General features: G+C 52.8%; 1 protein-coding gene across 2 annotated transcripts; it reads left to right on the top strand.

Annotated features, from left to right (window-relative positions):
- Positions 1–4,193: 4,193 nt before the first annotated feature.
- PIF1 (PIF1 5'-to-3' DNA helicase) lies at positions 4,194–14,428 on the top strand. 2 transcript variants are annotated; one of them, XM_025390339.1, is made up of 13 exons: positions 4,194–4,282; positions 5,461–6,037; positions 7,838–7,970; positions 8,056–8,181; positions 8,928–9,081; positions 9,167–9,281; positions 9,360–9,466; positions 10,461–10,600; positions 11,227–11,333; positions 12,102–12,189; positions 12,356–12,501; positions 13,315–13,506; positions 13,719–14,428. In XM_025390339.1, exons 2-13 carry the CDS (start codon positions 5,480–5,482, stop codon positions 13,776–13,778), a joined length of 1,926 nt encoding a protein of 641 aa, XP_025246124.1. In that variant the 5' UTR covers positions 4,194–4,282; positions 5,461–5,479; the 3' UTR covers positions 13,779–14,428. The 2 variants fall into 2 exon arrangements, with proteins under 2 accessions (XP_025246124.1, XP_025246123.1); XM_025390338.1 differs by having other exon boundaries at positions 4,200–4,258.
- Positions 14,429–24,682: the final 10,254 nt, after the last annotated feature.

Here is a 24,682-nt window from a genome sequence, read left to right as displayed (position 1 = left end):
TCTCAAAAAAAAGAAAAAAAAAAAAAAAAACTTAATCATACCTGCAAAGTCCCTTTTGCCAACATAAGATAATATTCACAAATTCTGGGGATTTGAACATGGACATTTTTGGGAAAGGGGGTCATTATTCTGCCTACCATAATGACCTTGAAAATTTTTCTCTCCTTTTTTTTTGAGATGGAGTCTTGCTGTTGCCCAGGCTGGAGTGCAGTGGTGCAATCTCGGCTCACTGCAACCTCTGTTTCCTGGGTTCAAGTGATTCTCCTGCCTCAGACTCCCGAGTAGCTGGGATTACATGCACCTGCCACCACACCTGGCTAATTTTTGTATTTTTAGTAAAGATGGGGTTTCACCATCTTGGCCAGGATGGTCTTGAACTCCTGACCTCGTGATCCACCTGCCTCAGCTTCCCAAAGTGGTGGGATTACAGGCGTGAGCCACCACACCCAGCCAAAAATTTTTCTTAACCTGCTCATTTACTCATATACAATGACGCATGCCACTGATATTCAATGTATGTCAAGACAACACTGAAGAGGAAAAATATCTCCCAAGATTTCTTTCCAGCCAGGTATGGTGGCACACGCCTGTAATCCCAGCACTCTGGGAGGCTGAGGCTGGCAGATCTCTTGAGCCCAGGAGTTTGAGACTAGCCTGGGCAACATGGTGAGACCCTAGTCTCTATAAAATATACAAAAATTTGCTAGGCATGGTGGCAGTCACCTGTAGTTCCAACTACTTGGGAGGCTGAGATGGGAGGATCGCTTGAGCAGGAAGGTCAAGGCTGCCATGAGCTGTGACTGTGCCACTGTACTCCAGCCTGGGTGGCAGAGTGACAACCTGTCTCAAAAAAAAAAAAAGATCTCTAAAAGATTTATGGAGATATAATTCACATACCATACAATCTAAGCATTCAAAGCATTTGATTCAATGGCTTTTAGTATAGTCACGGGGTTGTGCAACTATCACCAATCAATTTTAGAATATTTTTATGTTTCTCCCATTTTGAGAAAACAGAGGCTTGAGACATGGAAACCTGCTTAGGGTAGCATCCACTGGAAAGGCATTGCAGTGGCTGTTATTAGCTGACATTCTAGTCCAGGTTATAGCTTTCATGAAGCTAGGCCAGTCACCTTGAGGCAGAAGAATAGGGTCTGAAGGCAGAGAACCCAAGGCTGTTTCACGCCGACTTCCTAGAACTAAATTAAAAGGAAAACCCGGCTGGGCACAGTGGCTCACGCCTGTAATCCCATCACTTTGGGAGGCCTAGACAGGCAGATCATGAGGTCAAGAGATCGAGACCATCCAGGCCAACATGTTGAAACCCCGTCTCTATTAAATATACAAAAATTAGTTGGGTATGGTGGCATGCACCTGTAGTCCTAGCTACTTGGGAGGCTGAGGCAGGAGAATCACTTGAATGGGGGAGGCAGAGGTTGCAGTGAGCCAAGACAGCGCCACTGCACTCCAGCCTGGTGACAGATGGAGACTCCATCTCAAAAAAAAAAAGAAAAGAAAAGAAAAAGAATACCCTGGCTGGACACGGTGGCTCACGCCTGTAATTCCAGCACTTTGGGAGGCCGAGGCAGGTGGATCACGAGGTCAGGAGTTCAAGAGAACAGCCTGGCCAATATGGTGAAACCCCATCTCTACTAAATATACAAAAACTAAATGGGCTGGTGGCACACACCTGTAATCCCAGCTACTTGGGAAGTTGAGGCAGAAAAATCGCTTGAACCTAGGAGGCAGAGGTTGCAGTGAGCCGAGATCCCGCCACTACACTCTGGCCTGGGTGACAGAGCACAGAGTGAGAGTCCATCTCTCAAAAAAAAAAAAAAAAAGGAAAACCCTAACTTTCCTTGCCTGAGTAACAAAATGACCAAAGGCTACTCCCTTTGACCTTTCCTACATGGCAGATGGGAGATTGGCTGTCTGCAACAAATCATACTGAGTGTGGGTCCAGTCTTTGTTTGCAACTTTGTGACTTCACTCTGGCCTCTGAATGGTTGCTGTCTGCAACCAATCAGACTCATTGTGGCTACCACTTCAGTTACATGAAGTAAGCATAAAGTTGCCAATGGGAAACTTCCAGCGGGTATTTGAACCCAAGAAAATTCTGTATCTCAGGTCCCCTCCCACACTGTGGAGTGCACTTTCGTTTTTGATTTTTTGTTGTTGTTTGTTTTGAGACAAGTTCTCACTCTGTCGCCCAGGCTGGAGTGCCGTGGCACGATCAAGGCTCACTGCAACTTCTGCCTCCTGGGTTCAAGTGATTCTCATGCCTCAGCCTTCCAGGCAGCTGGGATTATAGGTGCCCACCATGACACCCGGCAATTTTTGTATTTTTAGTAGAGACAGGGTTTCACCATGTTGGTGAGGGTGGTCTGGAACTGCTGACCTCAAGTGATTCCCCCATCTCGGCCTCTCAAAGTGCTGGGATTACAGGCGTGAGCCACCGCGCCTGGTGGAACTTTCGTTTTCAAAAAATCACTGCTTTTGTTATTTTGTTGCTTCATTCTCTCTTTGCTTTGATGGGCATTTTGTCCAATTCTTTGTTCAAGACGCCAAGAACCTAGACAACTTTCAGTCACCACCCTGTACCGCTAACAGCCTGGGAGCAGTGTAGCGTATGTAGTAGCTAAGCCCCGTGGAGTGATTAAGCCAGCAGATAATCTGGGTTCAATGTTTGGTTTTACTCTCTATATCAGCTATGTGACCTTCAGTAAAATCTCTGGGAGCCTTGCTTTTTCCTTATTTGAAATATGAAGTCCGGGTGCGGTGGCTCATGCCTGTAATCCTAGGACTTTGGGAGGACAAGGTGGGTGGATCGTTTGACCTCCGGAGTTCGAGATCAGCCTGGGAAACATGGTGACATCCCGTCTCTACAAAAAAAAAAACTATATATATATATATATATAAATAAAGTAGTCGAGTGTGCGTCTGTAGTTCCAGCTACTTGGGGGGGTGAGGCGGGAGGATCACCAGAGCCCAGGAGGCAGAGGGCAGTGAGTCACGACCGCGCCACGGCAGAGGTTGCAGTAAGCCGAGATTGCGCCACTGTACTCCACTACAGCCTGGGTGACAGAGTGAGCCCTAGAAAGGAAAAAGGAAAGGAGAGAGCAATTTAATCCTTGGTAGCTATCATTATCTGTAAAATGAGGTAGCCAGACTCACCTGTAAGATCCTTTCCAGCTATGTAATTCCAAGCTTCAATGACATAATAAAGATAATTAAAAGTAAATTCTTTCAACATCCTGTGCAAGAAGAGGGATAAAATTTCCCTGAAGACAGAGACTCTACTCGCTTCCGCTGTACCCTCTAGGACGTGGCACAGGTCTCAGAGTTTCTCACTCATGGGCTTCAGCTGGGTGGGAAAGCCAAAGCGTAAAATGCCCTTTAAAAAGGCAGACAAGAATGTAGAGTTGGGGGCGGCGGAGGGACTGGGCAGGCCTTGGGGTGTTCTGCCCAGAACTGAACAATGGTACTGTGAGTGTAAACAGGGGTGTGAGGGACCACAGGCAGGTCCTTCCCAAAGCCAAGCCTAGCCTCTGTGTGCGGGCTAGAGGGGAAAGGGAGTGTGCTGGAAGGATGGTTCTGAAAATAATTCTTCGGCCGGGCGAGGTGGCTCAAGCCTGTAATCCCAGCACTTTGGGAGGCCCAGACGGGCGGATCACGAGGTCAGGAGATCGAGACCATCCTGGCTAACACGGTGAAACCCCGTCTCTACTAAAAAATACAAAAAAAAAACTAGCCGGGCGAGGTGGCGGGCGCCTGTAGTCCCAGCTACTCGGGAGGCTGAGGCAGGAGAATGGCATGAACCCGGGAGGTGGAGCTTGCAGTGAGCTGAGATCCGGCCACTGCACTCCAGCCTGGGCGACAGAGCCAGACTCCGTCTCAAAAAAAAAAAAAAAAAAAAAAAAAAAAATTCTTCGGAGTCGCTTAGGGTTTTCAAACGCGACACCACGCGCGGCCCAGTGGCTGCCGCCGCCGCGGCCTCCTCGCACCACACCCAGCAGTCAGCTGGATTTGGTCGCTCGGCCACCACCATAAACCTCCTTCCTCTGGCAGGCGATTGGTACAGCCCAAGCTCCGGGAGTAGAAACGCAGACACACCCATTGTTACGCCTCTACCTCTGATTGGCTGGAGAATTTAAAGCTCCAGTCGGTGATTGGGTGATTTTCTGCCTCTAGCTTTTGAAAAATTTCTAGTTTCGGAGCTTCGCCATAGATCTGCTTGTTCATTTGAGTGTCGGCGCAAGTGAGTGTCTGCCCGAACCCAGAGGTGGGGAGCAAAGAGCCTGATTCATCTAGGGGTTCCCGCCGGGAGGGTGCAGACAAGTGGGTCAGGCGGAGGGAGCATGGATTCCACGGTCCCAGGGTCCCCTGCGATTTCCCTAGCCGAGTATTTTCCACCTCGTCTCCACCTTGCTGGTGGGAAGCGTGAGGGCACTCTGACTTTGACTACCAGCCGCTGTGGCTTATGAAGGGCAAGTGAGTTTCCCTCTCCCAGCCTGTTTCCACGTCTGTACACGGGGAATAGTGAGACCTGCCCGCTGCATATAAGCCAGTGAATGTTACCTGCAAGGCAGAAGGCGCTTATTACACGGCAACCCTCTTTGCATCTCCCCACGGGCGATTCTGCTGCTTCCTGGGGAGAGGACTCTGAGGATTCCTGTGCTGGCCCTGGGTCTCAGGGAAGGATTCTTTCTGCGCAGGGACCCCCTTCTAGTGAGGTCCTTGCAGGACACCTGAGGCTCCCTAATCCTGGGTGCCCATCCCCCGCTCTGGAAATTGTTGTATAGCAGGGTGCGTGTGTGTGTGTATATACAAATTGTATATATTGTGTGAGTATATCTATATAGAAATTGTGTGTATATATATATTGTATATATGGAAATAGAAATTGTGTAGCAGGGTGCGTGTGTGTGTATATATATATATACACACACACGTATGTATAATGTATGCATATATATGTCTTTATATGTATGTATGTTTTTTAATTAGAGGGTATCACTATGTTGCCCAGGATGGTCTCCAGCTCCTGGGCTCAAGCTATCTTCCTCAGCCTCCCAAAGTGCTGGAATTACAAGCGCCCGCCACCACACCCGGCTAATTTTTGTATTTTTAGTAGAGACGAGGTTTCACCGTGTTGGCCAAGCTGGTCTCAGAGCTCCTAACCTCAGGTGATCCGCCCACTTTAGCGTCCCAAAGTGCTGGGATTACATGCGTGAGCCACAGCGCCCGGCCCAGCGTACATTCTAAGAGTGGATTTTCTGTTAGCCCAAAGCCCTTTCTCCGTCTCTGTGACCTCCTCGTGTTACCAGTGACAGTCCTCGTGATCCTGTGTGGCCTTGACCTTGCTCCCTGTTGCGTCCTTTATAGCATCCATTACGTTCCCTATAGCATCCATTACGTCCCCTGAATCCTCAGGACCACTGTGCTCCGGTGTCTTCGCAGACCTGCAGAGGCGGTGGCGATGCTGTCGGGCATGGAGACGGCGGCAGGGGAATACGAGGACTCGGAGCTGCGGTGCCGCGTGGCTGTGGAGGAGCTGAGCCCGGGCGGGCAGCCGCGAAGGCGCCAGGCCCTGCGAACCGCGGAGCTGAGCCTGGGTCGCAACGAGCGCCGCGAGTTGATGCTGCGACTACAAGCGCCAGGGCCCGCGGGGCGGCCGCGCTGCTTCCCTCTGCGCGCCGCGCGCCTCTTCACGCGTTTCGCCGGGGCCGGGCGCAGCACCCTGCGGCTCCCGGCCCACGGCGTCCCTGGGGCCGGCGCAGTGCAGCTGCTGCTCTCAGACTGCCCCCCAGACCGCCTGCGCCGCTTCCTGCGCACATTGCGCCTCAAGCTGGCTGCGGCCCCGGGTCCCGGGCCGGCCTCCGCCAGAGCGCAGCTGCTGGGCCCAAGGCCCCACGACTTCGTCACCATCAGCCCTGTGCAGCCCGAGGAGCGGCGGCTCGGGGCGGCCACCCGGGTTCCGGACACTACGCTGGTGAAGCGGCCTGCGGAGCCCCAGACTGGGACCGAGCCTAGCACAGTGAGGACGGGAAAGAGGGGACACCTTTAGGAGTGGATGTGCCATTCTTTTAAGATAGAAGAGACCTAGAGACCCAAGTTTGGGGGAAAACCTGTGTGGGTATTTGAGGGCGCTGCTGGTTATCTCAGATACGCATCTGACATCTGAGTATGACAGTGGTGTGGGAATTGTGCCTGTGGTCGTTATAGTGTAACCCGAGATGGTGTAAGTCAAAACAGGAAATGGGACCTGGCTACATTAGAAGAGAAAGCAGGCCGGGCGCGGTGGCTCAAGCCTGAATCCCAGCACTTTGGGAGGCCGAGACGGGCGGATCACAAGGTCAGAAGATCGAGACCATCCTGGCTAATCCGGTGAAACCCCGTCTCTACTAAAAAATACAAAAAACTAGCCGGGCGAGGTGGCGGGCGCCTGTAGTCCCAGCTACTCGGGAGGCTGAGGCAGGAGAATGGCGTGAACCCGGGAGGTGGAGCTTGCAATGAGCTGAGATCCGGCCACTGCACTCCAGCCTGGGCGACAGAGTGAGACTCCGTCTCAAAAAAAAAAAAAAAAAAAAAGAGAAAGCAGAGGCCAGGCGTGGTGGCTCACGCCTGTAATCCTAGCACTTTGGGAGGCTAAAGTGGGCGGATCACCAAAGGTTAGGAGTTCTGAGGCCAGCCTGGCCAACATAGTGAAACATCGTCTCTACTAAAAATACAAAATTTAGCCAGGCGTGGTGGCGGGCGCCTGTAATCTCAGCTACTTGGGAGGCTGAGGCAGGAGAATAGCTTGAACCCGGGAGGCAGAGATTGCAATGAGCCTAGATCGCGCCACTGCACTCCAGCCTGGGCGACAGAGCAAGACTCTTCCTCAAAAACAAAACAAAACAAAACAAAAACAAAAACAAAAAAACAAGGCGGGCACGGTGGCTCAAGCCTGTAATCCCAGCACTTTGGGAGGCCGAGACGGGCGGATCACGAGGTCAGGAGATCGAGACCATCCTGGCTAACACGGTGAAACCCCGTCTCTACTAAAAAAATACAAAAAACTAGCTGGGCGAGGTGGCGGGCCCCTGTAGTCCCAGCTATTCGGGAGGCTGAGGCAGGAGAATGGCGTAAACCCGGGAGGCGGAGCTTGCAGTGAGCTGAGATCCGGCCACTGCACTCCGACCTGGGAGACAGAGCGAGACTCCGTCTCAAAAAAAAAAAGGAGAGAGGAAAAAAAACAGAAGGCTTGGAAAGGAGACTCCAGAAGGAATGCTGGGAGAGGGTCCTTGGCCCAGAGGAGAGGAGCTTATGGAGACAATGAAGTGGTCATTCGTGTCCTGGGCAGCCAACAGTTGAAGCAGATGAGGGGAGCAAAGTCTGGTGGGTTTGACAATTTTTGTGGGCTGGGGCAGGTGAATCATAGACCACCAGGGTTTGACACTAAGCTGGCAAGAGGACAGAGATAGGACAAGAAGGGGCCCTGGCTAGGCAGATTTTGCTTGGGTATTTTGATGTGAGAAACAGGTTTGTGATAGGAAGAGAAACTTAGGTGATAGGATGAGAAGGATTAGGGAACCCAGAGGAAGGAGCTGAGGGAGGGTCTGGACCCCACTGGGGTGGTCTGTCCAGGACTAGACAATGGGGGTCTTCAGGGCACAAGGAGAGATAGAGACTCCAATAGTTGCTGGCAAGCTTTCCAGGCGAACCCAAGAGCTCCAAGGAATGAAGGCAGCAGAGGACAAAGGGTTACCAGGCCCAGCCCTGAACGTGGGCCAAGAAGGGTGGGGGCAATGGCTAGTGGGTGGGAGGATGTTCTGAGATAGCTCTATTCCCCTAGGAAGCCCCAAGGTGGCCCCTGCCTGTGAAGAGGCTGAGCTTGCCTTCCACCAAGCCACAGCTTTCTGAAGAACAAGCTGCTGTCCTGAGGGCTGTCCTGAAAGGCCAGAGCATCTTCTTCACTGGGAGTGCAGGTAGTGGGGGCAGAGAGGAGGTAGGGGGACAGTGGTGGGGTGGGATAGAGGAACAGGGAGACCTGTCCAACTTTGCCCCGTCCAGGAACAGGGAAGTCATATCTGCTGAAGCGAATCCTGGGCTCACTGCCCCCCACAGGCACTGTGGCCACTGCCAGCACTGGGGTAGCAGCCTGCCACATCGGGGGCACCACCCTCCATGCCTTTGCAGGTAAGTGGGAACCCCTAGGGCTTGAGCTAAGAGCAAGCCCAGCTTCTGGGAAGGGAGAGAGGGGAAGTCTGCGTTAAGAGGGGGTTTTGGGGGCTGGGCATGGTGGCTCATGCCTGTAATCCCAGAACTTCAAGAGGCCAAGGTGGGAGGATCACTTGAGCCCAGGAGTTTGAGACCAGCCTGGCCAACAGAGTGAGACCCCGTCTCCACAAAATTTAAAAATTAGCGGCCGGGCACAGTGGCTCATGCCTGTAATCCCAGCACTTTGGGAGGCCGAGGCGGGTGGATCACAAGGTCAGGAGATCGAGACCATCCTGGTTAACATGGTGAAACCCCATCTCTACTAAAAATACAAAAAAATTAGCCAGGCATGGTGGCAAGTGCCTGTAGTCCCAGCTACTCTGGAGGCTGAGGCAAAAGAATAACGTGAACGCAGGAGGCAGAGCTTGCAGTGAGCCAAGATCGTGCCACTGCACTCGAGCCTGGGTGACAGAGTTACACTCTGTCTCAAAAAAAAAAAAATTAGCTGAGCATGGTGGTGTGTGCCTGTAGCCCCAGCTGCTATGGAGGTTGAGGTGGGAGGATTGCTTGAGCCCATGAGGCCAAGGTTATAGTGAGCCAAGATCGTGCCACTGCACTTCAGCCTGGGCAACAGAGAGAGACCTTCTCACAAAAAAAAAAAAAAAAAAGAGAGAGAGAGAGAGAGGGTTTGGGTATTAGCCCAGGCTAAATAGTGTCACTCACAGGCATCGGCTCAGGCCAGGCTCCTCTAGCCCAGTGTGTGGCCCTGGCCCAAAGGCCAGGCGTGCGGCAGGGCTGGCTGAACTGCCAGCGGTTGGTCATTGACGAGATCTCAATGGTGGAGGCAGACCTGTTTGACAAACTGGAGGCCGTGGCCAGGTCAGTATGTTCAGAGGGCAGCAGGTGAAAACTGGGACCTGGTGGTCTTCTGTGTGCCCCTAAAGCACCCCATGCTCCTCTCCAGAGCTGTCCGGCAGCAGAACAAGCCATTTGGAGGGATCCAGCTCATCATCTGTGGGGACTTTCTGCAGCTGCCACCTGTGACCAAGGGCTTCCAGCCCCCACGGTTCTGCTTCCAGGTACTACTTACCTCCTAGCTCTGCTCTCCTTAGGGGTCTGCTCTGCTCCTTGACCCACCCCCACCCTGCTCCCATCAGGCCAAGAGCTGGAAGAGGTGTGTGCCAGTGACCCTGGAGCTGACCAAGGTGTGGAGGCAGGCAGATCAGACCTTCATCTCTCTACTGCAGGCCGTGAGGCTGGGCAGGTGAGCTCTGCTGGATGGGGAAGGGGCTATGGGATGAGGATCCAGGCATGGGCCACAGTGGAACACAGGGAGGGACCCAGGGAAAGGGGAGAATGGTTACCCTGAGGAGCAAGCACTCCATGCAGGAAGAGCAGCCTTGGGCATGGCACTGGGCAACTCAGGATGGATTGTAGTCAAGACCTTCATGGCCCCATAGGAGATGGTCACTCTGTGAGTGCCAGGACCCAGCCTCCCTCAGGGTTGGGTCTCCATCACCTAGCACAAGGCCTGGCATTAAGTAGGTGTCGGGGGTGGGCGCAGTGGCTCACACCTGTAATCCTAGCACTTTGGGAGGCTGAAGCAGGTAGATCACGAGGTCAGGAGTTTGAGACCAACCTGGCCAACCTGGTGAACCCCAGTATCTACTAAAAATACAAAAATTAGCTGGGTGTGGTGGCACGCGCTTGTAGCCCCAGCTACTTGGGAGGCTGAGGCAGGAGAATCACTTAAACCCAGGAGGTGGAGGTTGCAGTGAGCTGAGATCACGCCACTGCACTGCAGTCTGGTGACAGAGCGAGACTCGTCTCAAAAAAAAAAAAGAAGAAAGAAACATAAGCTAGATTTTTCACCAAAGGTAGCAGGCAAGTAGACAGAAGATTGTACCCTGGAGGCCAGTCTGGGTCCTGCAAATCTCCTGCCTGTGCTCACTCATCATAGCCAACTTCCTCAGGAGCATTATGGGGTGGGATGGTGGCCAGCTCTGACCTGGGGCAGCACAGGGAAGGGTGCCTACCTGTGATCAAAGCTCAGTACCCTGCCCCTGCTTATTCCCCATGTTTGGCGTCCAAGTTTGGAAGGGACAGGTTGGCCAGCTTGAGGGGGCAGCAACTATTCCCTGGTGCCCTCTTCCAGTCCCAAGGCCTGACCCATGGCCTGCTGCTTGAGCCATCCTGCCCATGTTCCCACCTTCCCTGCTGCACAGGTGGGCTCTGCCCTGACAGTCCAGCCCCCACAGGTGTTCAGATGAGGTGACCCGCCAGCTCCAGGCCACAGCTTCCCACAAGGTAGGGAGAGATGGGATTGTGGCCACGAGGCTCTGCACCCACCAGGATGACGTGGCCCTCACCAACGAGAGGCGGCTTCAGGAGCTGCCAGGTGAGCAGGGAGCCTGGGCTGGGCAAGACCAGCTGGGAAGGGTTATAAGCAGATGTGGCCCCCAGGCAACCTGGGCCTCTGGGTCCTAGGCCCCCAACCTCTGTAGTCATAAAGATCCTTATATTTGCAAATGCAACTGTGACTTTGAGAGGTATGATGAACTAAATTCCACAGCCCCCCAGGCCTGCGCTGCCTCTACTCCTTACCCCTATGCTCTGGTCTAACAGTTTTTTTCTGGAGGCTGGGCACAGTGGCTCATGCCTGTAATCCCAGCACTTTGGGAAGCCAAGGCAGGCAGATGACCTGAAGTCAGGTGTTCAAGACCAGCCTGCCCAACATGGAAAAACCCCGTCTCTACTAAAAATACAAAAACATTAGCTAGGTGTGTTAGTGGGCGCCTGTAATCCCAGCTACTCAGGAGGCTGAGGCAGGAGAATTGCTCGAACCCAGGAGGCAGAGGTTGCAGTAGGCCAAGATCGCACGATTATACTCCAGCCTGGGCGACAGAGCGAAACTCCATCTCAAAAAATAAAATAAAATTAAAAAAAAAAAAAAAAAGTCTTTTTTGGGATACTGAGTCACAAGTCAGTGATTTGTGATCTGCTTGCGCAACTCTTTTTCTCCAGGTAAGGTACACAGATTTGAGGCTATGGACAGCAACCCTGAGCTGGCCAGTATCCTGGATGCCCAGTGTCCCGTTAGCCAGCTCCTTCAACTAAAGCTGGGGGCCCAGGTGAGTGGGAAGCAGGACCTAGCCCCTGGGAGCTTTGGCTGTCCCTCATGGGCCTTGCTGATCCCTACCCCTCTGCCCAGGCCACTCTACAGCCAGTGGGTCCAGCTTTGACCACACTGAAAACCTCCCTGCCTCCTGTTCCCACCCACCTTCCCATCTTCAGCTTTCTACTGTTTTTCTCTACCTACACCAGGAGGTCCTCCAAGCAGTGTTGTTTTGGGCAAGTTTCTTTCTCTTGAAGCTCTGTCCCCTCATCCCTAAAACTGGGGAATGAAATACCTACCCCACACAGCTGTCTTCTGTAGTATACTTTATAAATAGGAGAGAGTCCTGATTCCTCCCCCGATGTTAGGGGTGGGCAGAAGATTTTCCTTAGGGCACCCAAGGGGAAAATACAGGCACAGTGTATCTGAGAGGGGTGGCAGGACCTAGAGGCCATCCCTCAAGATTTGTGGTCCACACATGTACCTATAACAGAGCCGATATTTTCAAAGCCCTGTAATAGAGGTTGCCTTACTGATCCCTTACCACCTCCTTCTGGGGCAAATGGAGCAAATATTATTCCTCTTTGACATAAAGGAAAACTGGGACCAAGGAAAATAAGGCAACTTGCCGCAGGGGTCACAGGCAGCCAGTGGCAGAGCTAAGGATTGGGATTCAGTGTCCCCATGACAACTCCCTGCCCTCAGCCTCTGAGAACAGCAATGGCTAAGCTAAGACCAGGCATGGGTAGGGGGGCTGCTGTTCATTCCTCTCCCTCCCTTGCAGGTGATGCTGGTGAAAAACTTATCGGTGTCTCGGGGCCTGGTGAATGGCGCCCGAGGGGTGGTAGTCGGGTTCGAGGCAGAAGGGAGAGGTAAGTGTTGGGAGCAGGTGGCAGTCCTACTACAGGGTTTGCAGCATGGCCCCCAGAATGGTGGGGGGAGAAAAAGACTAGGAAGGAAAGCTCCAAAGGCCCCCCTGCTCCTCACCTCAGAGCCCTGAAGCAGAGCTAAAGTTAGACTGCTTCATGCCCTCCTTAGGGCTACCCCAGGTGCGGTTCCTATGTGGAGTCACTGAGGTCATCCGCGCTGACCGCTGGACGGTGCAGGCCACCAGGAACCAGCTCCTCAGCCGGCAGCAGCTGCCCCTCCAGCTGGCCTGGGCGATGTCCATCCACAAGAGCCAAGTGAGCACCGGTGTGGGGGGTGGGGACAGGGCAGGCAGAGGGAGGTCAGGCATGTTGGGGTCTATGTTCCTTTTTTTTTTTTTTTTGAGATGGAGTCTTGCTCTGTCGCCCAGGTTGGAGTTCAGTGGCGTGATCTTGGCTCACTGCAACCTCCGCCTCCCGAGTTCAAGCGATTCTCCTGCCTCAGCTTCCTGAGTAGCTGGGACTACAGGCACGCACCACCATGCCTGACTAATTTTTGTATTTTTAGTAAAGATGAGGTTTCACCTTGTTAGCCAGGATGGTCTCGATCTCCTGACCTTGTGATCCGCCCGCCTTGGCCTCCCAAAGTGCTGGGATTACAGGCGTGAGCAACTGCACCCGGCCCTTTTTTTTTTTCCCCCCACCATTTTCTAAGCCACTACTAAATACGTTAAATTGTATAAATTGTATACAACCATTGTATAAAGTATAGATATAATGAATAATCAATACTGTTTTGCACAGAAAAAAACCAGAACTCAGAGAGGTTAAGGAACATGTCCCATGTCACACAGTTAGTGAGTGGCAGCCTGGATTCAGCTCCACGCCTGTCTGACCCAGAGCCTGAGCTCTTTTCTTTCACTCCATCCCTCAACTCTTACCTGGATCTGTGTCCCCCAGTTCCCCTCCTACTCAGACCGCCACCTGCTGTCATGCTCTCCCTCTGTCTATAGACTCTCTGGACTGGACAAGGAGATCCAGGGGCAGTAGCAGGGCTGGTAAAGAGTCAGGCCCTTCAGGGCAAGGGACTTCAGACTGAGCTGGCTCCCTCTCTGTCCCTGCATCCCCCAGGGCATGACCCTGGATTGTGTGGAGATTTCTCTGGGCCGTGTGTTTGCCAGTGGCCAGGCCTACGTGGCCCTTTCCCGGGCCCGTAGCCTGCAGGGCCTACGTGTGCTGGACTTTGACCCTGTGGCGGTTCGCTGTGACCCCCGAGTGCTGCACTTCTATGCCACCCTGCAGCGGGGCAGGGGCCTCAGTCTGGTGAGAGGGAGTCATCTAATGGTGGGCTGTGGCCATAGGTGGGGTGGGAGCTAGGACAGAGGGAGGGCCCAGTGGGACCTGGGGTGGGGGCAGGAGAGCCCTCTACTGGCTCCTTTGGGGGTGAGGGCAAGAGGAAAGAGATGCTGGCCCCCAGGTTATGGCTCTGGGGAACAGCACAAGCCCATGACTGGGCTTCTCTGGCTCTGATCCAGGAGTCCCCAGATGATGATGAGGCAGCCTCAGACCAGGAGAACGTGGACCCAAACCTCTGAGCCTCACCTGCAAAGAGAAGACAAAGGGTGGCCTCCCTGTCCTCCTGCTCCCTAGTGGGCCAGGGCCCCAGGGAATAACTGGAGGAGGCGGGCAGTGTCCCCTTCTGTATTTTTTAGGGGCTCTCAGCCTCCTGGCAGGGTTAAAGGGAGAGTGCTTTAAACCCATGTACCAGCGGTGCTTCAGTTTGCCCTGGGTGAGTTGCTTCAGGGTCAGAAGTAACCCTTTCTGTGCCAGTTGAGAAACAGCCTGTGTGGTAGCTGGTGTTAGAGGACAAAGCTCCCTGCAAGGGCTGGACACAGAGCTGCAGAGTCCTGAACATCCCTCCTTTCGGGCTACAGAAGGGAGCGGCAATGAAGACAGGTGCTCTGGAAGCAGCGTCAGGGCTTTCGGAGGGGACCTGGGGGGGACTCAGGCTGGGTACAGCCTCCAAACAGAGAACGGAACTTAGGTACGTCTCCACGGCTAGGCCCAGCCTAGCCCAGCCCAGAACAAACACCCTTCAGAGCCTAACTGAAGAACATAAGCTGCAAAATGTGCACCCATATTTTAAGCTGCTTTTTCAGGGGATAAATAGTGTTTGGGGACATTGAAATGGATGTTCTCAGGTTGTATTTATTTTGGACAAATAAACTAGAGAATTGTGTAAAAAGTGTGCCTCTTGCCTCCTCTCTCTCCGTCTTACTTGTGCACGTGCACATAGGCATTTGCTTAGGCCACAGTGGCTGAAATCACACCCTTCTGTGGGGTGGTCTTAGTATCACTGGTCATTTGAAAAGCTGAGTTATCTGATGTTGGTGACTAGCAATAAAATGACATTGTCACTGGGCATGGTGGCTCACGCCTGTAATCCCAGCACTTTGGGAAGCTGAGGAGGATGGATCACCTGAGATCGGGAGTTTGAGACCAGCCTAACATGGAGAAACCCGTCTCTACTAAAAATAGAAAATTAGCCAGGCATGGAGGTGCATGCCTGTAATCTCAGCTACTCAGGAGGCTGAGGCAGGAGAATCTCTTGAACCCAGGAGGCGGAGGTTGCAGTGAGCCAAGATTGTGCCATTGCACTCCAGCCTGGGCAACAAGAGCGAAACTCTGTCTCAAAAATAAAAGAAATGACATTGTCCTTTGGTGAAGGTGAGTTACTATCACCCAATAGTCAGACAAGGACATACTAGAGAATTCACGTGGTGGGAAACAAACAGGCCTGCTATATGTTGCTGCATTTGCTAGGAGCCTTGGTTGAAATTTCTGTTTGAGCCTTGCTGATCTCCCCAGCTTGAACCTGATCATCAACAAACTAACTTCAGTTTTTCAAAAAGCCTGATAGAAACAGGGATCCTCATAGGTTAGTTAAAACTAAGATTCTCTGCTTGTGAGCAAAAAGGTATAAATTCTGGGTGGTAAACACGGGTTATGGTGGAGGCACACATTGGCAGCTACAGGTGTCAGATTCATAAAAAAGATGGTCAGGGCCGGGCGCAGTGGCTCACGCCTGTAATCCCAGCACTTTGGGAGGCCGAGGTGGGCGGATCACGAGGTCAGAGATCGAGACCATCGTGGATAACACGTGAAACCCTGTCTCTACTAAAAATACAAAAAAATTAGCCGGGCATGGTGGTGGGTGACTTAGTCCCAGCTACCCTGGAGGCTGAGGCAGGAGAGTGGTGTGAACCCGGTAGGCGGAGCTTGCAGTGAGCTGAGATGGCGCCACTGCACTCCAGCCTGGGCAACAGAGAGAGACTCCGTCTCAAAAAAAAAAAAAAAAAAAAAGATGGTCAGATACGGTGGCTCATGCCTGTAAGCCCAGCATATTGGGAGGCCAAGGCAGGTGGATTGCTTGAGCCCAGGAGTTCGAGACCAGACTGGGCAACATCATGAAGCCCTCTACCAAAAAACAAAAATTTGCCAGGCACAGTGGTGCACCTGTAGTCCCTGTCCAGGAGGGACTCCAGAGGCTTGAGGTCAGGAGTTCAAGACCAGCCTGGCCAACATGGTGAAACCCTGTCTCTACAAAAATTAGCCAGGAATGGTGGTGCTACCCTCCCTGACCTTGAGGAGTCTTTTTTTTTTTTTTTTTTTTGAGATGGAGTCTCGCTCTGTTGCCAGGCTGGAGTGATGGAGTGCAGTGGCACGATCTCAGCTCACCACAACCTCTGCCTCCTTGGTTCAAGCGATTCTCCTGCCTCAGCCTCCCGAGTAGCTGGGATTACAGGCACATGCCACCACACCCAGCTAATTTTTGTATTTTTAGTAGAGATGGGGTTTCACCATGTTGGCCAGGATGGTCTCGATCTCCTGACCTTGTGATCCGCCCACCTCGACCTCCCAACATACCCGGCTGAGTCAATTGTTTTTCTGTGGCACAATCTCTTTTCTCTGTTCCAAACAGAAGACACTCTTAGGAGCAGAAAACAAGCCCACCAGAGTGACACCTCCTTCCCCTACCCCACAACAAGTGGGCAACCATGGGGGTCTTTAAATGTGGTGCCATTTATATTTCAGATGTTCCCAATTTCCCCATACAACACATCCCTTCTCCCAGGTCCATCTGTGAGCAGGTCACACTGGGGCCCTGCCCTCAGGGCAGTTATAATCTGGTTGCACTTTCTTCTTTCACTCTTTCCTTCACTGAACACACGGTTTGGGGACCACCCAGTTCAACCCAGATAGCACTATCTCGTATTCTCTAACAGCTCTGCCTCTTCGGAGTTCTTGGACAGAAAGAGGAGAAACTGACTCTGGATAATTGAAGCAGGAAAGGAAGATAATGACAGCTATCTCAAAGAACTGATACGAAGCCCAGAAAACTAGCCTTGGAAACAAACAGCAATCAGAAAGGCTAGAGCCACTGGCAGTAGAGCTGGGAGCAGTCAGGCCAGGAAGACCTTTGCAGCCACCACCAGACACCGAGCATAGCTGCCAGGGGCAGGAGCTCTGCATTCTGCTACCTCCTCCCCCAACTCAGTCCAGACCTAAAGGTGGGCATGGGGCTGGTTGACCTTGGTCTCCCACGCAAGTCCTGTGGCCACTGGCAAGAGGCCGAATGTTTCATTAGGTTGCAAGAGGGCCTAGTGATTCTGCCCAGGATGACTCTCCCATCATCCCCCAAGGTGGGGTTGCTGAGGATGTCTGAGGGTCCGGTGATGTAGTTATCTTCTGCATCCTCACCTGGGACTCCTCTCTCTGACCCCACCCTCCACACATGACTGAGGCATCCCACTCACCCAGCCCCTTCCCCTTCCCCAGGAGCTGATCACAGCTTTTTCTGGTCTCATATGCATCTGTTCTGCTATATAAGATGTCTTTCTCATGAGACTACCTGGGCACCAGGAAGTCCTCTCCTTAGCAATCCCTTCTCATTGTGAAGATGCTCTCTAGAAGGGCCCCAGAAGCAGACAGGTGAGTTCCATATGGTGGGGGAGCTCCAGACATTCCTGACCTGCACACCAGATCACAATAGTGGGTTATTTTATGAGGTGTACAAGAAACCTGGTGGTTCTTTATTTTCTTGACACCTAATTTAACTTAACTTTGAGCCTGTATCCCAAGGGGTGTAGGGAAACCCTATCTCAGTCAGACAGGGGGCTCCTCAATCCCCAGGGTCCCATAAGAGTGAGGCTTATAGGAGCCACCCTCATCTTCAGGGCCTGCCCTGATCACCATCCGTAGGCAGTAACTCAGCCTGGGCCCTGGGATGGGGTGGGAGGCTTTCTGAGATTCTCCAGGTACCTCATGCCAGGCCCTGCAGGCCCCTGCCACCTCCCTGCGGTGCTCCCAGGGGACCCTTTGACCACTTGACCCTCCCCAGTCTACGGAACCCTCCTTCTCTCTGCCTCTCCTTCCCCTCAGCATCATCCTCTCAAGGAATTGGACCTGCAAAGCAAAGGCCAGGAAAGACTGTGTCCTCAGATAGCTTCAGGATTTGAGGCAAAGAAGCACAGGGAGGACCATATACGGTGGCTCGCACCTGTAATCCCGGCACTTTGGGAGGCTGAGGTGGGCGAATCACTTGAAATCAGGAGTTCGAAACCAGCCTGGGCAACAAGGTGAGACCTATCTCTACCCAAAATACAAAAAACTAACCAGGCATGGTGGTGCATGTCTGTGGTCCCAGGTACTCGGGAGGCTGAAGTGGGAAGATTACTTGAGCCCGGGGGGGCAGAGGTTGCAGTGAGCGGAGATAGTGAGCAGAGAGCGTGCAGTGAGCGGAGATAGTGAGCAGAGAGCGTGCAGTGAGCGGAGAGCGTGAGTTTCAACCATGCCATTGAAACCCAGGCTGGGTAACAGAGTGAGACTCCAGCTCAAAACAAAACAGAAAAAACAACACAGAGAGAGAGAGAGAGAGAGAGAGAGAGAGAGAGAGAGAAACCCAGCACATGGAAAGGGGCAAGGGAATGAATAAAGAAATGAGAAAAGTAGAGCGCTTACCCTTAGGCGACCAGGACTAGCTTCCTGCCCAAGAAACCTGCCCTCATATAGCAGGGTGTGGGTGGAAAAACTCCAACTGCTTTTTCCTGTTCTCTAAACAGCAACAATTAACACAGAGAGAAGACTTCTGTGACTAAATGCAGGGATTTCTCCCCATCAACAAACAAGCAATCAATTCTACATCGGACACTAGCTGGGTGTCCTCTAATTTAATTCTGAAGCTATCTACCTGAAGGCAGCCTCAGATCCCACAGGTTGAGGGCTCAGTCCCAAAACTGACAACCCCTTCAGACCGTCACAAGTCTGGGCCTCCGGAACTTCTGACTGACTGGCTTTAAGTTGGGGTTCCCAAGACCACCCTCTCTGGGTTTGATTAATTTGCTAAAGCGAGTTACAGAACTCAGGGAAACACTTTTATCACTCCGTTAGAAAAGGATATGTGGGGGAAGGGACATGGAGCTTCCCTCTCCGGGCAAGCCACCCTCCAGTAATCTCCACGTGCTCAGCTATCCGGAAGCTCTTAGAACCCTCTGCTTTTGGGCCTTTTATGGAGAATCCATTATGTAGGCATGATTGATTAACCATTGGCCATCAACTTAACTTTCAGCTCCCTCCCCTCCCCCGAGATCATAGGGTGGGGCTGAAAGTCCCAACCCTCTAATCCCGCCCTGGTCTTTCTGATGACCAGCCCAATCCTGAAGCTGCCTAGAGGCAGACGGCCATCAGGCAATCATCAGCATACAAAAAGACACTTATCACTTTGGAGATTCCAAGGATTTTAGGAGTTGCATGCCAGGAAATGGGGATGAAAACCAAATGTATATTTCACATTCTCACAGGCTGTGCCACTGCTGATGGGGGCGGGGGGTACCCCTTGACTTCTGTTTCCTTCCTAGTTGCGGGGATTTCCCACTCTCCACTCTCCCACAGGAAGGTTGGAGTTGAGTTTGCCAGGTGAACGAGTTGGAGAAAGGCGTTTGGACAGAGGAATTATACAGTGCAAATGTGCAGAGATGTGAATTATCCCTGATGGACCTATGGTACACTTTAAAGGCCTTAATGCAAGACAAGGTGGTAGTGTGGGGAGGCTGGCCTGGCCCTGAGGGGGCTGAGCCCAGAGTAGGGAGCTCAGCCCAGGGCAATCCAGCCCCCAGCTGGCAGGCAGGCAGGGGGCCAGGCAAGAGGGGCCAGGTGATGGCCCTCAGAAAGATAATCCTATGACCTGACTTGTCACAGTTCCTGCCACTTCTCAAAGACATTCACCCTTGGAGGGGGAGTCCCACTTCCTGCTGTCCCTCCACTTGCCTCCCATGCCTCATGCTCCCTCCTCAGTGTCCCCTGGGATCTGCATCTGAGGGTGGTGAGCAATTTACAGGTCAGCCTCCCTGCTAGGATGAAGCAGATCCCTTGATCCCGAGAGACCCAGCTGAGACGTCTTTGTGTCCTCACAACCCTCAGCAGGATGACTTGAAAGCAGATGCTTTGTTAAATGTTTCATAAGCGAACAAAGGCTTGGACAGTGACCTGAGAGGTAAGGAATGTTTACTCCCATTCTGCAGAGGAGGTAGCTGAGGCCAGGAGAGGTTCTTAGTGACAGAACTGGAACTAGAATAGAACCCTGTGCCTTGTGTGCACCTTCACCCTGTCTTCAGTGGGGTGCCAGCTAGGCCTGACCCCATCCTTTCTGAGGTCCTAGTGTATTTTTCCCAACCGCTCTGGGCCAACGATCTTACTCCAACCCCAATCCCAGAGCAGCCGGGCCCTCCCGCTACCCATACACCATTGACCACTAGGTGGCGCCAATTGGTCATTTAGTCCTTTCCCAGGGGCCCGCAGAGCCTTTGTCTCCCAATCTCTGGGCTTAGGTGGGGGGTGCATGGACACTTCAGGAGGTGGGGGCTGAGTTAGTGTAGAGCAGGGAAGTTTTAAATCATCTTCCATCAGATTATCTGCTCTGTGCTCATTAACCCTCTTGGTTTATTTTTGTTTTTGAGATAGGGTCTAGCTCTGTCACCCAGGTTGGAGTGCAGTGACACAGTTAGAGCTTGCTGCAGCCTCGAACTCCTGAGCTCAAGCAATCCTCCTGCCTCAGCCTTCCAAAGCATTGGGATCATAGGGGCGAGCCACCATGCCCGGCCTCATTAACCCTCTAGTTTGTTTTTCACAATAACCCTGAGAGGTTGGGACAATTGTCTCCATTTTATAAAGAGAGAAGCCTAATTTCTTTTTATTTTCTCTCTCTTTTTTTTTATTTTTGAGACAGAGTCTTGCTCTGTCACTCAGGTTGCAGTGCAGCGGTGTGATCTCAGCTCACTGCAACCTCTGCCTCACGGGTTCAAGCGATTATCCTGCCTCAACCTCCCAAGTAGCTGGGATCACAGCCGGCCAATTTTTGTATTTTTAGTAGAGATGGGGTTTCACTATGTTGACCAGGCTGGTCTCGAACTCCTGGCCTCAAGTGATCTGCCCGCCTTGTTCTCCCAAAGTGCTGGGATTGCAGGCGTGAACTACTGCGCCTGGCTGAGAAACCTAACTTCTGAGAGGTTAGGTGACTTGGCCATGGACACATTGCAAGCTGTGTCTGGAACCCAAGTCGCAGATACAGGGTCCTGGGATTTTTTCAAAGTCAGCAGAGATCCCTGAAGCCAGATTCCTGTGTTTAAACACTGGCTTCATCACTTCCCGACTGTGTGACCGTGGTTATTCTGCTTAAATGTGAGCTCTGGTTTCTTCATTGGTGACATGGGGATAAAGCCAATCAACAATGGATGGAGTTAGGAAGACAGAAGAGCTGGAGTCAGGCCAGGGATGCAGCAAACCCTCAAGGTTAGCTCTTATTTATTTGTCTTGATTATTGTCACCTGAAGGGGGCCACCCCTTCAACCACCCCATCAACCCCCTCTTGAGCAGCCTCTGGGGAATAACAAAGAAAATTCACAGCAGCCCAGAGTAAATGAATGCCGTCTTTCACAAAGCCTTCCTTCCTGTCTGGCCTCCAGGATGACCTGGGCTGTGCCCACCCACCATGGGGAAGGGGAGGATGAAATCTCCCCCTCTGCCTCCCGCAACACACATGAGGTCCGGGTCCTAGTCAGTTAGTGCACTTGGGCATAATCCCCCCTCTTCTCTCTTCCGCCCATCTTCTCATGAAATTGACTTCGACAACTCTACAGTGGAATTTTTTTTTTTTTTGAGACAGTTTCACTCTTGTTGCCCAGGCTGGAGTGCAATGGCGCGATCTTGGCTCACTGCAACCTCCCCCTCCTGGGTTCAAGCAATTCTCCTGCCTCAGCCTCCTGAGTACCTGGGATTACAGGCGTGTGCCACCACGCCCGGCTAATTTTGTATTTTTAGTAGAGACGGGGTTTCTCCACGTTGGTCAGGCTGGTCTTGAATTCCCAGCCTCAGGTGATCCGCCCACCTCAGCCTCCCAAAGTGCTGGGATTACAGGTGTGGGCCACTGCGCCAGGTCTACAGTGGAATCTTTAGACCTAGTTTACAGAGGAAATCAAGGCTACAGAAGGTGGGTGCCTCTAGGTCATATGGCTGTAAATGGCAGATCCAGGATGGGCATCCAGGTATCTGAGGCCTCACCTTAGTGTTCAGGGCCTTTGAATAAAGGACCAAACACGGGATGCTTCCTTTCCCCCAGCTCTGTCCCCAAAACTCCACAGGCCAGACTCCATTTCCTTAAGATTCCAAAAGCATCACCTGCTGGGACATAAATGGCAGGGAGGGGCCCTTGAGTCCTTGGCCCAGGCAGACCAAGATGGGAGGGGTGGGGCTTAAAGGTTTAGAAGGTGACCCTGAATAGGGAATTGGAACCCCAAGTTCCTGAGGAGTCCTGGGACGGGGGCTGTGAATGAGACAGCCAGCCCATCTCCCACTCTTCCCCCGCAGCTCCAGCTCCCGCCTTCAGCCTCAGCCTCCAGGCAGATGCCTGCCCCAGGGGTGCCCCCTCAATCCCCGCCCCCAGCGGGTGTTGGGTTCAGTAAGCAGAGCCCCAGCTCACCTGGGAAGGTGCAGAGTGAGGAGGGCGTCCAGTTACAAGCTGGGGCTGGGAGGACAGGCAGGGGCAGCCCGGGGGCAGGGGCCAAAGGTCTGGAAACTGATGGTGGGGGCAGGTGTCAGGAGAGGTCTCTAGACAGCCCCCTTCCCTGCAGACCTTATCCCCTTGCCTCCCAGAAAACCTTCTTCCCACTCCTGGCATCTGAAGACCTGGGCATCTCCCCACAGACTGGGCCTGTGCTTGGTAAACTGTGAAGGGCTCTGCACACTCCTGGGAGGTTGTTCTCTCTTTCAGCTCCACTCCTTTCTCCACTCCACCCAGATGGCCTCCTCTCCCGCCCCTCAACTGGGCCCTGGCACAGCACTCCATGCCTATTTAAGGCAAATCTCCTGATCTCCTTTTAAATAACATTCGCTCCTTGTTGTGGAGAAAGCAAGCAGGGCCTGAGCTCAAGGAAAGGGGAGGAGACTCAAATATCCCATGGGGTGGGTCGTGGGGGAGCATGGATGGGAGAAGCAGGTATGTACTCCCCCTCCCAAAGTGAGCCTTGAGAAGGTCCTTTCCCCCATCCCCCCAGTCCTGCTGGTCCCTCATTGCATAGACCCTGGATTGGCTCGAACCCCTTCAGAGGGGCTGGGGCACTCCCAGAAGGCTGGGACAGGCAGCTCTTGCAGGAGTTGGGGGAGGGGCATGGGGGGATATATGCTTTGGCTAAAGGAGGGGCATACCCAGGAAGACCAGCAAGGGCCTTGGAGGGTCTGGGGTTGGATGGACATCTGACCTTACAGCCCACCCAGTGTGAATGATGCACCAAAACTGCTCTTTGTTAGAACATGAGGCTCAGAGAGGCCAAAAAACCTGCCTAGGGTCACACAGCCCGAGTAGAAGGGTCTGAAATCCATGCTGGCAGGCTCTAGATTTAACGCTTTCTCCTCTGCCAGGTCTCCTTGTGCCAGGGACTGTATGTGACACATGACTTCTAGGCCCTTTTCAGGCATCATTCAAAGCCCTGAGCACACACCCTTCCTCCGCCTGCCTCCCTCTCTTCTGCCTCCTCTCCAGACCCACCAGAGCTGCCTTTCCCAAGTCTTGGATCCCTGACTCAGGCCTGCCCCACTCCTACTTCCTTCTCTCCCCCTTCCCCTCTTCCTAGTCTTTCCCCCAGGTGGCTGCCTCCCTGGCCTCCCTTCTAAGCATCACTAATCCCCCTGTGGTCCTCACATGACTGAAATGCCCTCTCCAGGGTTCAAAAAGATGGTCAGGGATCTTTTACAGATCATGTTGCCTGCTCGGGACCAGGCGCTCACTCCTCAGGCATGTGAGCCCCAGCAGGCTGGCCCCACCCCTGTCAGGCTGGACTGGGGGCTGGGGGGCCAGAGAGAGGAAGAAGCCCTAGCCTGGCCTTCCTCTGCTCACTGAGAGCTGAAAAAGCCATAGTGGTCAGTTGGTCCAGTGGCCTTATGTCACAGACGAGCAAACTGTGGCCCAGGGAATGGGAAGGAAGGCCCCGGGGTCCCCACAGTGAAACAGAAGCTGAGCTGGGTCTGACTGGAGCCCCTAATAACTTAAGGTGGGGGCTTCATCCTGGGAAAAGAGTCTATTATAGGAGGAAATTCAGCCACTGTCACTGTCACAGTGTTAGCGTGCTTGTTGGGTGGGGCGGCGGTGGGGGCGCCTGGAGGTGGGAGTATGTGGGGGTGAACTTTGGGTTTAATGGGGGTGTACTTGATCTTCTCAGGGTCTTTCTAGCCTGGCTCTACCATTAACCTCTTATGTGCCATTGTGGCAAGCCCCTTTCCCTCTTTGGGCCCAGTTTCCTCCTGTAAAATGAGTTGGAGAGATCTTTGACATCCCTTCCAGCCCAGACCTCATGCATTTCCCATCAGCCCAGCCTCATCTGCCCACCTGCTTCCAGGCTCCTGCCCTGGCTGAGGCTTGTCTCATAGCCTGCTGAGGCTCCCATAACCTCTCTCAGAATGGTCTCTTTCAGCTGGGCGCAGCAGCTTACGCCTGTAATCCCAACAATTTTGGGAGTTCAAGTCCAGCCCAGACAACATGGTGAGATCTTGTTTCTACAAAAAAATTAAAAAAAAAAAACATTAGCTGGGTGTGGTGATGCATACCTGTAGTCCCAACTACTCAGGAGGCTGAGGCAGGAGGATTGCTTGAGCCCAAGAGGTCAAGGCTGCAGTGAGCTGATCGTGCCACTGCACTCCAGCCTGAAGGACAGAGCAAGATCCTGTCTCAAAAAAAAAAAAAAAAAAAAAAAAGGGAAAGAAAGAAAGAAAAGAAAGGACTGGGCAGTGGCTCACACCTGTAATCCCAGCATTTTGGTAGGCCGAGGCAGATGGATCACTTGAGGTCAGGAGTTCAAGACCAGCCTGGCCAACATGGTGAAACCCTGTCTCTACTAAAAATACAAAAATTAGCCAGGCGTGGTGATGCAAGCCTGTAGAGGTTGCAGTGAGC

Source organism: Theropithecus gelada, chromosome 7a (genome assembly GCF_003255815.1).
Source record: "Theropithecus gelada isolate Dixy chromosome 7a, Tgel_1.0, whole genome shotgun sequence".
Lineage (NCBI taxonomy): Eukaryota > Metazoa > Chordata > Mammalia > Primates > Cercopithecidae > Theropithecus > Theropithecus gelada.
Note: the sequence above shows the minus strand (reverse complement) of the source record. Positions and strands in the feature narration are given on the sequence as shown.

Excerpts from the sequence above, each read along its gene's own strand:
- PIF1 (XM_025390339.1), top strand. The coding sequence starts at position 5,480 with ATGCTGTCGGGCATGGAGACGGCGGCAGGGGAATACGAGGACTCGGAG. Across the intron at positions 8,182-8,927 it reads CACCCTCCATGCCTTTGCAG|GCATCGGCTCAGGCCAGGCT; the intron begins GTAAGTGGGAAC and ends TGTCACTCACAG. Across the intron at positions 9,467-10,460 it reads CAGGCCGTGAGGCTGGGCAG|GTGTTCAGATGAGGTGACCC; the intron begins GTGAGCTCTGCT and ends CAGCCCCCACAG.